Below are 16,218 nucleotides of genomic sequence, written 5' to 3'. Positions count from 1 at the left end.
AACCAGTTCAGGTGGTCGGCCGACCACTTCCCCTGGTCGACCGAGCAGTTCAAAAGGTTCAACTCAATGAAAGGTGGTCGGCAGCCCTATTTGATGGTCTCCACATTGAATGCAAGTTAGTGGTATGGTGGGAGACCAGTAAATGTGGCTCAAAGACCAAGGAGACCAGCTTGCTGACAAGAAACCCGGATGGCGGGAGAAAAGTGGTCTCCAAGGAGAAAATGTGGTCTCCCACCCTTGTACCACCTCCCAAACAATGAAAACAAGGTCCATGCCAAAAATGAACCAAGACGGATGTAAAACAAGGGTTTGGGGGGTCAAAATGTGCAGTCGGGTGCCCCGAAAACAGGCTGTTAAGCATCGAAAGTGGTGCACGACCACAAAAGTAGTCTCCAGGGCCACAGTATCCCTCTAGAGAGAGGAAGCAAGGTGTGTGCCAAAAACCGTGCCAAACGAAGAAAGTTAAGCGGTCTTGAACCGAGACGCACGACCGACGGCTCCGAAAACCAGAAACTGGTCTTCAACTGGGAAAAGTGGCCTACGACCACGAAAAGTAGCCTACAGCCACTGAGAGATGGTCTACGAGACCTCTCCCTCCCTTCGGGAAGAGAAAACAAGACCTGGTTCGCAAACTGAGACAAAGCACAAAAGGGTCCCGAGGTCTGGGGGTAAGACTCTCAGCCAAAACTCCAAAACCTCAGAACGAGCACAACATGCACCATCACCGAGCGCTCAATCGACGACGTCTGAGTCTTAAAGTCGGTCAAAAATGGGGTGTCTACACCCTATTATAATTATTGTAAAATTTTGTACTAGCATGTGTTATTATTTTTAAAAAGCGAATTTTCCTGTTGTTACACCACATCCATTTCAATTCATTTGAACAAAATTTAACATACTTTTTTTTAATAGAAAAAATAAAAAATCATTCAACTATATAATTTATATATACACGAGCAACCATTAAAAAATATGCACTGCTATTTTAATCATTTATTGCCCAAATTCAAAAAAGTATTCATTTGAACAAAATTTAACTCTTTTTTTTAACAAAAAATATCAATAATTATTTAATTATAAAATTTATATACACAAGCAATCATTAAAAAATATGCACTGTTATTTTAATCATCCAACCATTCACTGCCGAAATTCAAAAAGACATTCATTTAAACAAAATTTAACTCTTTTTTTTTTTGAACAAAAAAATATCAAAAATCATTCAACTATGAAATATAGCTATTTAGAAAAATAATGATATAAGAAAATATAGAAAGATGGAGCGAATATATTTATGAGAAGATGGATACAAAATATCAATTGTAGACATGATGAATTAAAAGTCTATAGTGGTAATTAATGATCACTACCATTCATAATCGATCGCGATTGGTAGCTCGAGATTTTTGGCTCGAAATTGGCTCGAAAAAGTGAGAGAGAAGGAGGAGGAGGAGGGAGAGGCTGGAGGAGGGGCGGAGGAGGAGGAGGAGGAGGGACTGGAGGGGGCCAACATATCGGGGTGGAGGCGGAGGCGGGGGGCGGAGGGGGAGGAGGGGCGGGGGCGGGGGGTGGGGGCTGCGAGGCAGAGGCTGCGACGGCGATCGGCGGATGCGAGGCTGAGACGATCGGGCAAAGGCGACGGCGGAGGGCTGCGACGGCGGGCGGAGGGCTACGACGGACGACCTGCCTTCTCTCTCTTTCTCTTTCTCTCTCTCTCTCTCTCTCCTCTTCCTCTGTTTCAGACCAGCATGACGAGGAAGGAAAAAAAAAAAAAAAAGACAGCCCAAAACGACATCGTTTTGGGCTGTCGAGCAAAAATCGAGCCACGAATTTCGAGCTACCAATCATTTTCGCATTCATAATTGTTATAAAAAATATTATTATTGTTCTTAGATCATTTCCATCAAAGAATATGTCAATATCATGTTCTTAGTTGCATTTTGAAATTGTTTTGGGGTTTTTGTTTAAAATATTTAAAAATTTTATTAATTTTTAAAAATATTTACAAATTAAAAAAATATTTTCTGGATTTTTTTTAAAAAAATGTTTCAAATATTTTAAAAATATTTAAATGAGGTAAAAAATGAAATCTATTAGTTATGATTTCCTAAGACAACAATAGCACAAGATTGTAGTTATAGTGTTATTTTTTCTTTGAAAATCAGTACTGGTTCTGCAAAGACAGAGAAGGTAGAGACGAAACTTTACAAAATCAAACTTCTTCAAATATATATATATAGTCAGGGTTAATCTAGTCATTTGATGAGTTAGTCCAAACTTTGGCTTAGTCTCCCAATTTATATCCTACCCGTATCTATGAGATTGAATAATCCATTATATGTAGGATACCATATCTGAATAGATTATTAATCCATATTTTATTTTTTTAACCAAAGATCGGATTAATAATTTTATTAGACTATTAGTCCAATCTCAAGCACATGTCCGTTCAAACAAACATGACCTAAGATTAATAATCTAATAGATTACAATCCCTTTTATCCAGTCCGTTCAAATAATATAACTTTTGGCGTAAATATCGATTTTTAATAAAATTAATATTTTTAGAATTGTCTCATCAAGATCTATCAAATAAGATATATGTTGACTATGAAAATTCTTTTTTTTTTTTAAATTATTACCGTTGAAATTGAAGTAAATAGTAATAGTAACATGTTACTCTGGTAATATTGTCCAAGAAAGAAAAAAAAAAAGATATTTTACTTTATCTTTACTCAATTATATATTTTTTTCTTAGAAAGTTTATGAAAAATAATAAATTAAACTATCTTCTTCACCAAATAAGGGTATAATGGAGGAGTTTTGACTTTCCCATCTCAAACCAAACAATCTAAACGAATTTGGTGGCAAATATAGGCCCGAAGATAATTGGGTAAGCCCAGTCCATACCCACAAGCCCATCACACACCTGTCCAAAGACCCGTTGCCCTTTGAACCCATCTCATCCACGTTGACTTGCACTGTTAGTGGATGATAAGGCTAGCCTCTGAACCGTCCGATGATAGATAGTCCAATCACAATCACAGCAGAGCATTCTCAGATGTAGTCGGCTGAAACACTACATCGCTGCTCCAACCCCAATCCAGTGGCATCTTCGCCAATCATATTCCGAAAGCACAGAAAGAAGCGAATATTCGAATTTAGGGCTCAAATTATTCACATTTCCTACCGTTTAATTTCCACCAGAAAACTCAAGCAAACTCGATCTCTCTCGCGAGACCGTTTGGTTCTTAATTCTTTGCTTAGGTAAGTCGCTTTTCATTTAAATTTCTCTGTATTTGGTTTATATATATACATTATTACATGAATTTATTTATCTAATTGTATGTATATATGATTGTTTGTAGAGAACCAAATCGTATTATGTTGTTTTCTATATGTACAATACAATTTGTTTTTTGAGTTGTAGTTGTTGCTGCATGAGGTTTTGTTTGATATACATGGATTTAGATCTGTGTATGTAATGATAACAGTTGTAGTAGTAAATTTGCCAATTATTCAATAAGATTTGTATATGGGCGAAATAAGTAGTTCAAAATGTTATCTCAATTGACCAATTTAGGGAAAAAAAATCCTTTTTTTTGGGGGGGGGGGGGGGGGGGGGGTCCGTAGTACATATAATGGAAGAACATGATTTTAGGCTATAGCGCTGTTTGGAAACAAAGTTTTTTGGTTTTTTTTCACTAAAAGACAAATTAGTTACAAAACCAAAAAAAACTAATCCAAACAAAATATCACATCAAATCCCATAATCATTTTACTTTTTCTCTCACAAAAATCATATCCCACCACAAAAAAACTCAACTATCTTCCCAAATATAATTTTTTTTTCCTCCAATAACATCCTACAACTAAAAAAACCTATAAAAAAAACTCACTTCCCAAACACTCACATAATTTTATAACGTGTAAATGCAATATTAATTTCTATCTATACAAAATGCCAAAAAAAAAAAAAAAAAAAAACTCACAAATTTATATTCAATGTATATAATTTTAAAAAATATGATCATAATACAATAGAATATGTATTGCTTACTCCAACATTTGGCACAACTTAGAATTGTTGATCAACTTTTAAAACTAAGGATGTTGATATTGATTCTGCAATTAGAATTTCAAATGCGATTTTCTTGATATGTGAAGTCATTGGGATAAAACTTTATTTGCAAGTTAATATCTTTAATTTTGAAAGCCCTATAAGTTATAACCATTCCTAGAATCTAAAGCTTAGCTAAGCACAAGTGACTCCATTGTACTCTCCTTAAACCAATTATTCAATTTTTGCAAATATCTTCAATTCTTGAAAGATTGATAAGGAAGAAGAAGAAAAGAGAGAACTGAAACAGATAAATAAAAAGATGAGGAAGAACTGAAGCAGTAGAAGTTTTGAAATAGATATGGAGAAGAGAAAGAAGAAACCATAAATGGAGATCGAGTTGAAGAGAAAAAAGAAAATTCATAACAAAAGAATAATAAGAAGGGAAGATCGTGAACTGAAACATAAAAGAAGAATAAGAGAGATAGAGAGAGTACCACACCTAGTTCTGGATGATGGAGGTCCAAGTTGTCGCAGTTACTTCATTGTGCTTTTTTTTCCCCAAAAAAAAGTTTGCCCTAAATTGATTTCTTCTACGTGGTAAATGAGTTTTCAGCTGTAGCTATGAGAGCATCTTATGGGGCAGTATAAAATTTCTCAAAAAAATCATGGGAGGTAAAACCTTTATATAATTAAAAAAAATTCGTAACTACTACTACTATGTTTAAGGAGTTCTTTTAAAACTTTGGGTTGGTGTCTGTCACCCCCCTCCTCTCCCAATTCTGTCAATCCCTGCTAATGGGCACTTGGTTGTAGAATAACATGCAGCCTGATAGTGTTTTTTTTTTTTTTTTTGGAACTATTTTACCCTTATAATTTGACAAGGAAAATTTGAGAAATCTGGGTTGTTCAACTTTGACTCGTGAAGGAAAAAGACAAGAAGAATACTGTTATGTTTATTTATTTATTTATTTTTGATAGGGAGGAACATTGTTATGTTGGTATCTCCTATTTTGAAGCAGATGGTGTTGGCTCTATTTTACTAAAATGTGAAAAAGGAGAAAAGAAGAAAAATAACATTTCATGAATTTTTTTTGTACGAACGCGGGTTTAGACCGGAACTCTAAGTTGACTGTTAGTTCACAATATCTAATCCATGGTGTTGATTCAATTTTTTTAAGGTATTACCTCTTTTCTTGCACTTGTTAATTTGGACTTCAGTGTCTAATCCTCTGGGTGCAATCCACCTGCACATGGGTGAGGTAATTTTTAAGATAGAGCATGATAAGGCGGAAAAATAATCTGTACACATGTGTGTATATATTTTTATGTATATGAACTAATGAACTAGTGAGAACGCATTTAGATACTAGAGAGGCTTAGATTAAGTTTGGTTTTGGTTCTTTGTGACCAAGCCATGAATAGAGCCAGAGAACATCACTGTTAGTTTTCTGTTTGTATCTAGTTTTTTGCACTATACAAGTACCAAGTAGAAAGTTTTATCCATGGATTATAATTGTTAATTCTGCAAGTTTAATTCTGGCTTGTTTAATCTGGATGCTGGTTATACAATGAACATATCAATATCATGAGTCTAAGATGTATACCATGAACACGTGAGGTTTTGCCCTTGTTGAATGGAAGGTGATGGAGCCAAATCAAGAAATGGCTTTCATTAGAGAGAGAATATCCCAAAATGGGTACAAGAGTCTCATACTCTGAAATATTCAATATCAAAATATTATAAATTGAATACTAGAGGGGCCTAACCACCTATTTATAGGATAAAAGACCTCTAACTAACTCTTATGACACTAAAACATAACAACCATGCTAATTCAACTACATCAGAAGGTGTTCCAAATAAAGCAGTGATTGGTTAGATTGCGAAAATATTCCTCGTTAGGGTATAATAGGTGATGAATTGTAAAAGGAAAATTTGAATGAAACAGTTCTTTGAAAATTCTTTACTGTTACTTCATATTATGCTTTTATGTTTCATGTTTTTTTTTTCTTTTTTCTTTTTTCTTCTTTTGTTTGCTTTACTTACTGGTTTTATCTCTAGGTATAGGTATAGTTATAGAGAAGAGTTCCTCAGTTGGTTGTCCATTAGATCCCTGATACTTATTAAAAAAACAAAAAAGATCCCTTCACAACAAATTAGTTTTATAAAGACCACTTGCAGCTCTATTGTTTGTTCTGATAAAACTATCAAATTTAACTTGCTCTGTAGATGAGTTGATAGATACTGCTTAAGCTAATAGATATTGTCTTTGTTTCATTTTATAATTTTGTTTGACACAAGTATCAACGTTAGCATAGTTAATTGCTTCAAGTAGAGAGTGTGGATGTTATTTGGAGAAAGCTTTATGAACTGAAGTACATCGATTGAGATTTTCCATTTTTAAACTAGTTATAAATCCTTCCGTACTCCATAAATGTATTCACACAAAGTGGCATGATAAGTTTAATCAACTTGATTTAGTGTTTTGTTTGCCTTTCATAACATGCAAAAGCTTGTGAATTTGAACTATCAGGAGTTTTAATTTGAATGCAGGATCTCAGGGAACATATTACACCATCCATATTGAAGTCATTGCTTCATTTGATACACAGAACATGAAGTATTTGGAATACACTCCCCTTGACCGGTAATTGTTAAACTGTCCAGTTGAAACCATTATTGTCAATACCATACCAGCCAATGTATCGTTTTTGACATTGGTACAATACATACTGGTATTGGTACATTTCGGTGTACCATTTTGGATTTATCGCTATAGTAATTACGTACTTATCAAGTGTTTTAGATTTATAAGGGTAGAAATAAAGAGGTTACTCGTCAAAAAAGGAAGAAAAAATAAAAATAAATAAATAAAGGAAAGAAAAAGAATAAACGTTCCTAAATATACTAGTTACTTACTAACAATATTTTTCCAGTTTTCACAAAATAAAGGGGGAATTAGTGAAACATTCCTGTCTAACTTTTGATAGTAAGAGAGATCCAATATGTTTTTCTTATTAGTTAAGATCCCTTAATAATATCATTAGCAAAATTTCAGCTAGTCATAGAGAAATTTAAATTTCTCTGTGAAATTTCTCTTTGAAGAGCTAAAACTTCTCTGTGAAGAGAAATTGCCCTCTGCTGAAATTTCTCTGTGTCAAACTTTATCTATGAAAATGTTGAGGGACTCAAACTACTATGAAAATATTTCATGTCCTTTATCTTATAAAATCTTAATATCAAGGACCTTAAACTAAAACCCCCTAAAATAAACCACTTCTAATTTTAAATAGCATATTACTGTTAGTATTTAATAGCTTGTAACGCTTAATAGCACACAATGCATGGAAAGGTAGTATGATTTGTAGCGTAATTTATAATTAGTTTTTACAACAATTTGAAGCACTAGAACCCATACAGTTTGTACACTTTACTGATTAATATTTTGAGATATTAATAAATTTTTTATTTTTTTTTTTACTATGCTAAAAATGACTAAATACTAATTATCTTGGTGCATATCAATACTAGTAAAAAAAGACCGTTACAACTCTGTACAACGTAGTATTGACTGTCGATGCTCAAAAAATTGGCTTGAACGGAATTAAACCCCTAAACCCTAAGCCCTAAATGGAATTAAGCTCCCTTTGTATTGTTTTATTACTAGTATATATGTACTGACTGATATGAGATGATTTTCACAACACTGATTGAAACAAAAGCATATTAATACATTTTCAGTTCCCTCATCAGATTCCCCTTTCATCCCATTCTTTTCGTCCACTATGAAAATGCTAACTTCTTAGAGTGATATGCATGGAATGTGTTTACACCAAACTATTATAGTTTAAAATTTTTCAAATATCCCTTTATTTTACTATATTAAATGCTTTCACACACTAAAGAAGCACATTATTTCTGAGAAGGTTGTCTGTCTATGTCTGACACCATCACTTGTCAAACACTTCCAACCAAGGTTCTAAAAAGCGGTTGCAATCGCTGTAACGGTGGTGGTGGCACGGTTGTGGTTGCAGGGTATAAAGGCCGTAACGTAACAGTTGTGATAACCGAAACCGTGAATTTTTTTTATTTTTTGCACAATTTGAAAAAAACTTACCGATATGCATATTTTTTTTCCTTGATCATATTTATTGGGTTTAAAATAAGTATTGATTAATTTTCATAAATTTTTAAGTATGATCCAGCATATTTCATATTTTTAAATTACTATAAACTGAGTTTTTTACATTTTATTTTAATAATTAATGACTTTATATTATACAAAAAAATCAGTCACTAACTATTATATGTAAAATAAACAATGACAAAAGTAAGAGAATAAATAAGAGCCTAAATATATATATATATATATATATATACATATTTTAACCAAGCCAAATAGAAAATGACCACACTTATTATTATTATTATTTTCAAACAATATATAGATACACAAAGAAAATAGTTGAGTGATAGCAGCTGAATAAAATAGCATAGGTTATACAGTTTCAACAAATCAATAACATTTTCTTCATGTTCACTCTTCTCTCTCTCTATCTCTTGCTCCTCCATCTTCTCTCTTTATCTTCCCTCTTCTCTCTATCCCTCTTCCCTAATTTTCAGCTTTTTTTGTGTGTTTTTTCAAAAGAAGCAGTTTGAAACCGTTATGTAACAGTGTGTAACAGGCCGTTACAGCTATTACGACACCGTTACAGCTGCTACGGCAGTCGCTACGGCCGACACACCTGTGAATCTCAATCACATTGCAAAAGCGGGCGTAACGGGTGACGGTAACCACCACAACTGTTACGTAATGGTTGCGGTCACTTTTTAAAACCTTGCTTCCAGCACTCATCAGACAGTTCACGATACGTGTTGGATACATGTCCAAACAATATAATATTATTTGTTTTGTATTTTTGTTTTAGACTAGGATGTATTTCTGATACATGAGAGACATACATGTCTATCGTTTAGACACTTATAAAACATAATACAAGTTTGAACAAAGTAATTTAGGATCTAATGATAGAAGAAAAACAATATAGATTTATACCATCATCCATTATTCTTTACTAGGGGTGTGCACGGGTCGAGTCAGCTCGGTTTTATCATAGAACCATCACTCGAACCGGCCTGCTTCGGGTAGAGAAATGTTCATCCAATTTCACCCAAGGTAATGATCGAAACCGTGTACATCGGGTGTTCGGTTCGGTTGGCTGTTTTCGATCGAGTGATTTTCATTCACCATTTCAATTTTATGACTTCTATTCATCTCGCCTACAAAATCAATACCAAACAAATATACACAAAACAAACTCACCCACATACTATACAAATCTACCTCTCTTACATACACACTAGATATGATAGAAAACAGTGGACAAAATTGAAAATAGAGAGGAGAAACTTACTTTTCTACCAGAGCACAATGTCACCATCGTCCTTACCCACTGTGCATCTCTTCAATCAACACTCTTTTGCAAGATAAGTTTCAGATTCGGTAGATTTATAAGTTGAAGATTAGGATTTTAGTGTTCGATCAGGTAGAGAGAGAGAGAGAGAGAGAGAGAGAGAGAGAGACGAGAATTGAGGGAGGGGGATGGGATTAGTCGGTGTGAGAGAGAGAGAGATATAGATAGAGAAGATAGAGAAGATTTTAATGTTTTACAGTCTTTTGGGTGGGGAGGGGGGGAGAGAGAGAGGTAATGGAGAAGTGGAGAGAGAGTGGGTGAGAGAATTGAGGAGAGAGGGAGACAAAGAGGTTGGTGAGACGTTAATGTCTCAACACTTGGGAGACGTGCAATTTATCTTGGAAATATTTTTTTTATTAAAAAAATATTTATATTTTGAATAGTGGGGCTGAGTTAAGATAAAGGTAATACCTTTATCAATGCTCTGACATAATAATAATGAAAGTGTATTATATATATTTGTATATAATTCGGTCGGTCGGTATAATAATTTTTTTTTTTTGGTTTAAACTCGATCACCGACCGAAAATAGATGAAATTTTCAAAACATAACCGCAGCCGATCGTTAAAGTGGTTGAAATCGTCCGTAGCACTAGCAGGTCAAAAGGGTCCGGACGGGTTTGCTAGTAATTCAGATTTTTGCACACCCCTACTTTAAACTTTAGAAATTTGTGTCTTCTTGTATATTTCTATTAACGTTTGAATGAATATTCATGTGATGACATAAAATAAATATAACCATATATTTTGCACATGTTTCTCATGTGTCGTGTGTTGCATTTTAAAAAAGTTTTCTTGTCACCATGTTTGTGCTTTTTATATTCACAAAAGGATAATATTATAAAATCGCTGGCTAGATTAAATACCTTAAACTTTCCAAAATGGACAATAATTTTAGGACATCCAAAATGGAATAGTGGACCAAAAGAATGAGTCCGAGGGAATCACTTTCTTTTTTTGACTTACTGTTTTTTTCGTTTGGTTTGCCTTTGTAATAAGTAGTGGTGATAACAATGTTTTCCAGAATAAATGATTTCTTGAGTCATGTGAATCTTGGAGAGCGTACTATCAAAGGATGCCTTGAAGCTTACTCTTGTAAGACAACTTATAATTTTTACTTCCTTTTTTTTTTTTTTTGGGGGGGGGGGGGGGGGTGTGTGGTGGGGATGAAGTTTCAATTGTTTGTTGGATGTTAAGTATGCATAATTAATCTGTTTCCTTTTTTTTTTTGTGTCTGTGTATGCTAGGCAAACATACAGGAACTGACAAGAAGTTATCTCTCAGTTTGGAGCACGAGGTAATCTAAATTTATGAAGTTTATTATATCTTTGGTACATAGCTCAACCTTTTTATGCTTAAATAATTTTATGCAGCTGAGGATTCTTTTGTTGTTTGTATTTTTCTTTCGCTCGTTTTGTTTAGTCCGTCCATGTGAGATTTTGAAATTTAAGTTTTAGGAGTCATGATTTTGCATCTTGGATAGGGATGCATTTTTAACCTGATCCATCGGGTACTCGTTCCACTCAGCCCCTATTGGGACAAGTTTGGGAGATATTTATCAAGTAGGGGTAGGTTTGTGGAAGCAGATTATAGGCTTAAGTTACTTAAATATTCTATATTATACAATTGAAGTTATATGTGTATATACATACACACATATATCTATATGTATATATTTACGACATATGTAGAAATGTGTTGTAATATATTGTACATAAAAGAGATTAGGCTTGTTCAGTCCTTCCCCTCTCTTTTTCCTCTCTCTCACACATGATCATCACTGCCACAGGCTCTCTTTCACATAGACACTGTCCCTGCTAAATTTAGAAGAGATTAGGCTTCCTCCTCCTCCTCCTCCTCCTCCTCCTCCTCCTCCTCTCTCTCTCTCTGCGCTATAGCCAACTGTCTCTCTCTTCAAGAGAGATTTTTCATATTAGTTCGGTAAATCAACTAAACAGTGATGATTTTCTTACCGGAGCTGGGGACGCAGAGATTGGAGAGTGAAACCACAACTACTATAGTCTTCTTCTAGACAAGAGCCTGAGAGGGAGGTAGGTTACGTTTTAAATGTGGGGTAGGTAGGGTTCTGAAGGTTCTGGGGGTAATCCCCCAAATGAGAATACCATATCCCCCATACAAGTGGTAAAAGCAGTTGGTTGGGTTATAGTCCCACACCCCAGTTTGCACACCAAACAATGGATTGATCAGGACAAAATGCAAATATTTTTGCTCCATCCCCTCTAATCTGCAAAATAAAATAGTTATTAAAGTTATTTGATTCTGTCGAACATTTTCCCCTTTTTTCTTCTTCCCATTTCTATCATTTATATATTATTTTTTCAATCCAGATTCTTGATTATCTCGGAAAGTCTTCAGACAATGACTCTCCATCGCCAGTTGAATATTTGTGTAGCAGATCAAGGTGGGGAATGCAACCTAATTGGTCTACAAAGAGTAGGTTGTTTTTCATGTTTCTTTAACTCTTTCTTGATGACTGTTACAGCCGAAAGACGTTGATTTACCTGATTCTTACTCTCTATCAAATGTATCCAGATTATGACTTCAGGTAACTCTGTATCTTTTGTATAAAATAGGGCACTTTTTATGAGCAGCTGAAAAGGAGGGTTATGGGTAATGCTACTGTCAGCTTTATGGGCGGCATGGCAACCCACTATAATTCTCTGAACGGCATTGGGAGTGTTGTCAAAAGGTTTGACAGACAGTTCAGAGAACTGTTGCTCTTAGAGGAGCTGAGAGTTCAAGTCTCTCCATTTCCCAAAACTAGATCTGCAGTTGGATAGCGTCTTGTAGTACTAATACCGTACATGCTACTGATGTATTCATATGGGCTTTTATATAGTTTCTTTGTGCCACACATTACCATTGTCTTTGCCATTTACCAGTGCAGTGAAAGCTCATCAGTTTTTCATGGAGGAAAACTGGGACAGTTTTAAGCAGATTTTTGATGCCTACATGTTTGAAGCATCAAAGGTATTTCCATCTCTCTGCTTTTATGCTGTATGAATTAGAATTTCTGTCTAGCTTACATATACATTTCTGGTGTTTACTGGTTCTACTGGCACCACTGAGGTACAGAGCCTTGAGCAGTTTTTATTGGCCTGGAGCACTTCACCCCCTTTGTGTTTAAAAGTAGCTGGAAACCCCTCAAGTGGTTTTGGCCATTTGGCACTTCACCTCTCTACCATTATTAATTAAGTTGAAGTCAAAATACAATGTAAATGACAAACACGCCTTTATTTTCATCCTCTTCCCCAAACTAATATGAAAACCCTAATCCTAAAACTCGCTTCTCCATCTACCACCTTCTCCCTTCCTACACCACCCTCGCCACTCCCAACCACGTCCTCACCACCTACAACCCACCTGTCTCCAACCCCTCTCCCTTCCTCCATGACCTCCGCCCCCTCTTCCATCCTTTGTGCGTTTGATGAGTTGCTTCCAGTTGTTCCATTATTGTAAGAGGTGGACTCAAATGTGCCAAAAAGACTGGAATAAAGAAAATGAATTCTATGTTCCCTGATTCGGACTTCTGTTATCCATTCCATGTGTATTCACATTGTAGCTACTGCTTCTACTTCGACTGCTTGAGCTGCTTTTACTAAGCTCTTGAAATTAGGCTAAAAATGCTATCATTTAGGTTGAAAAATTAGGAATATATATAATATATATACATATAGGTTTAACAGAGGAGAGAGAAGATAAGAAAGGAAAAAGAAGCAGAGATAGATAGGACCTGATTGGAAATGGTGCGAAGACGGGTAGACTGTTTTTGCTTTGGAGAATTGTCTCAAATGTTTGCCAAGTTGAGAATTGTTGGAATGCCTCACGTGAGTGGCTAATTTTTGTGATAAAATGAGATTCATGTCTCTGGGGAGGAGCATTTAATGCGTGGATATACTCATGCATAGGCTACTTGACTTGAGTGGCACTGTTACAATCAAGACCCTCGAGTTTCTCTATCAGCAAGATTGGTCCTTGGAGCTTTTGGAGCTTCGACTATAAATAGAGGGTTTTATTTCTCAGTCTTTTAACATACATAAAGGAGAGAAGTAAGAAAAATAAATAGAGTCAGTACATAGAAAACATGGAATGAGTTTTTTATATAGTGGGTTGGGTATACAAGAGCTTGGGTATATTATTGGGTCTATTTTTTTTTTTTTTTTTTTGATAAATAAACTAATATTATTAAGAAAGCATCAAGGTGATGCAACGAATACAAAATGGCATCCCTGATTAGGGGAAAACTAGAAGCAAGCACTAACCAATCACATCATCTAGAAAATCTAAAAAGGCAAATATATCCGGATCAACACTACTCTCCAACAAACTACACATAACTACAAGAAGACGATTCTCTAACCAAAGAACACTATGATAAATCTCTAGAAAGGTTCATCTATTCCTCTCCAACCAAACAAACCACATCAACATAACGGTGCTAGCAACCACATCCACCGGCCGACGCCCAATCTGAGCACCCTGCCAAGCCCAAAGCATATCCAACACCCCCCTTTGGTTGAACCCAAGCAATCCCAAATAGTGAACAAATGAAACTCCACAACCACGAAGCCATTGAACAATGAAGAAATAGTTGAATCCACCTGTAAAATTATTTCCTCCATGGTAAAGTTCTCTAGTTGTCTTGCCCATAGACGTAAAATATTTCTGAACTACGTAAATTGTTTGTCTGTGTGTGTGCTTGTTCTGTAGTCATTGATAATTTCTCATCACTTTGATTTACCCCAAAATCTGCAGTTTTTTCTCAAAACCACTGGACTTTAAACCAAAACCATGTGGGGCCTTTTTGACTATTTTTAAATGTGAGGAGGCTGAAGCGCTCTGGGGCCACACAAAGGGAGGGTAAAATAAATTTTCCTTTTTTTTTTTATATTTATTTTTTATTAGTAATTTTGTTGTTAATTGTTTTCTTACTGGTTATTGCATAAATTGCAGAAAAGTGATGGTGGAGAAAGTGTGATTTGTAAGATTTTATTTGTGATAAAATGCAGAACCTGATGACATTTATGATATTTTGATTTTTTATGAATTTATGATCAGCTTCTAGTACCTTCAAGTGTTTCATGTAGCTTTCTTTCTAATTTTTGGCTACAGGAGTGGGTTGAGGCAAATGAGGGAAGTCCCCTACTTGACACCTTGTACAAGGCTCTTGATGAGGTGAGCATATTTGAAAAAAAAAGAAAAAAGAAGTAGATGCAAGCTGTACCCGGTACAAACATTGATATATGTAGAAATGCAGGTTGTGAAGCTAGCGGAATGTGAAATTTACAGTTACGATCCAGAATCTGATGCAGACCCATTCCTAGAAAGAGGAGCAATGTAAGGTTCATAGTACTATTTGTCTCAGATTGCCAGTCATGTGATGTAACTGCAGTAGTAATAGCTGTTTTTTTTTTTCTTCAGATGGTCGTTCACTTTCTTTTTCTATAATAGAAAACTTAAACGTGTTGTGAGCTTCCGTTTCAGCTGTTTGAGGTGATTTTTTTGTTTTGTTTTCATTGATGTCTCATTTATTACATTGGCTGTTATGATTTTATTTTATTTGACTAACTGCTCTTTGTTTCTCAGCAATTTGGTGGCAGATGGGTTTGTAACGGAGGGATTATGTAACGAGGAAGATGGGGAAATATTTGACGACATGGACCTGTGAGTACAGATACTGTCTATACGATGTTAATATATCATCGAGACCCGTCAAATCCAGATGTAGTTATCTAACTAAGGATTGATTTGGAAGGCCTGTGTATATCATCAGTGTATGATTGCAACGCCTTGTAGTTAGGAAAGTTAGGTTGCAAATGCTTGTTGCTTCTTGACCTGGTAGGTATGCGGTTTGGGGTAATGTAGAATTGATACAATTCAGGCTTGTCAATAAATTTAGGGCTATTTGAGGATACAATTCGAGTATTCATCCGTTCCATCTCTAGATTTTTGTTTTTTTAAACTCTCTCTCTCTCTATATATATATATTCTGAATCTGCTTTTGTTGCTGTAAAATCTGCGGGCTACTTTGTTCAATTTTCCATGTTCAGTTCAGATATAATTTCATGTTCGGTTTTGAAGTAGTTATGTTATGAACACATAGATTTTTATAGAATGAAACATCGATATGAGACAAAAGGTTTGACATATGTGACCTATTCTGTAAAATCATTGTTGCACTTAGATTTATTTTGTATTAAGGATCTTTAAAATGCTGAATCAGACTCCTTGTATGCTTTGGTTGTGAGGATTCAGTTGCACACAAAAGTGAGACAATTGTTTTCCTTTCCCAAAAAAATCTCCATACACCATCTTATTGGCCCTGTTTGTTTGGGTTATAGAGAGAGGATTGGAATTGATAGTGAGATGGGACTCATTATATGTCATGTTTGTTTTGAGAGATGGGGAGGAAATTCCTAATTCCTTGGTATTAGGATAGGCCTTGGGAAGGGGATTGAGATAGAGAGGTGGTATTAGAATTTTAGTCCGCCGGACTATTTTTATTTGTTATTATTTTTTATTATTTTTTACATGTTCGGCTATTTTTTTGAACGTTAATGTTTAATTTTTTTTTATTTTTTGTTAAGTAAAAATTATTATTTTATTTGTTTTATTTTATTTTTTTTGGAATTTTTTATTTTTTTATTTTTTACATGTTG

The 16,218-nt window shown here is 34.9% G+C and overlaps 1 protein-coding gene across 2 annotated transcripts; it reads left to right on the top strand.

The window, feature by feature from the left end:
* Nucleotides 1-2,719: 2,719 nt before the first annotated feature.
* LOC114309836 (uncharacterized) lies at nt 2,720-15,574 on the top strand. Of its 2 annotated transcripts, none has more exons than XM_082870820.1 (11): nt 2,720-3,267; nt 6,618-6,711; nt 10,563-10,633; nt 10,786-10,835; nt 11,887-11,960; nt 12,042-12,104; nt 12,442-12,529; nt 14,672-14,734; nt 14,817-14,896; nt 14,981-15,052; nt 15,146-15,574. In XM_082870820.1, exons 2-11 carry the CDS (start codon nt 6,680-6,682, stop codon nt 15,225-15,227), a joined length of 675 nt encoding a protein of 224 aa, XP_082726946.1. In that variant the 5' UTR covers nt 2,720-3,267; nt 6,618-6,679; the 3' UTR covers nt 15,228-15,574. The 2 variants fall into 2 exon arrangements, with proteins under 2 accessions (XP_082726946.1, XP_082726947.1); XM_082870821.1 differs by having other exon boundaries at nt 3,075-3,267; nt 6,598-6,711.
* The last annotated feature ends 644 nt before the right edge of the window (nt 15,575-16,218 follow it).

Source organism: Camellia sinensis, chromosome 5, assembly GCF_055761805.1.
Source record: "Camellia sinensis isolate YWXY chromosome 5, ASM5576180v1, whole genome shotgun sequence".
Classification (NCBI taxonomy): Eukaryota; Viridiplantae; Streptophyta; class Magnoliopsida; order Ericales; family Theaceae; genus Camellia; species Camellia sinensis.
The sequence above is the reverse complement of the archived record's forward strand: the minus strand, read 5'-3'. Positions and strand labels throughout refer to the sequence as shown.

Excerpts from the sequence above, each read along its gene's own strand:
- LOC114309836 (XM_082870820.1), top strand. The coding sequence starts at position 6,680 with ATGAAGTATTTGGAATACACTCCCCTTGACCG. Across the intron at positions 11,961-12,041 it reads TATTTGTGTAGCAGATCAAG|CCGAAAGACGTTGATTTACC; the intron begins GTGGGGAATGCA and ends TGACTGTTACAG. Across the intron at positions 14,735-14,816 it reads TGTACAAGGCTCTTGATGAG|GTTGTGAAGCTAGCGGAATG; the intron begins GTGAGCATATTT and ends GTAGAAATGCAG.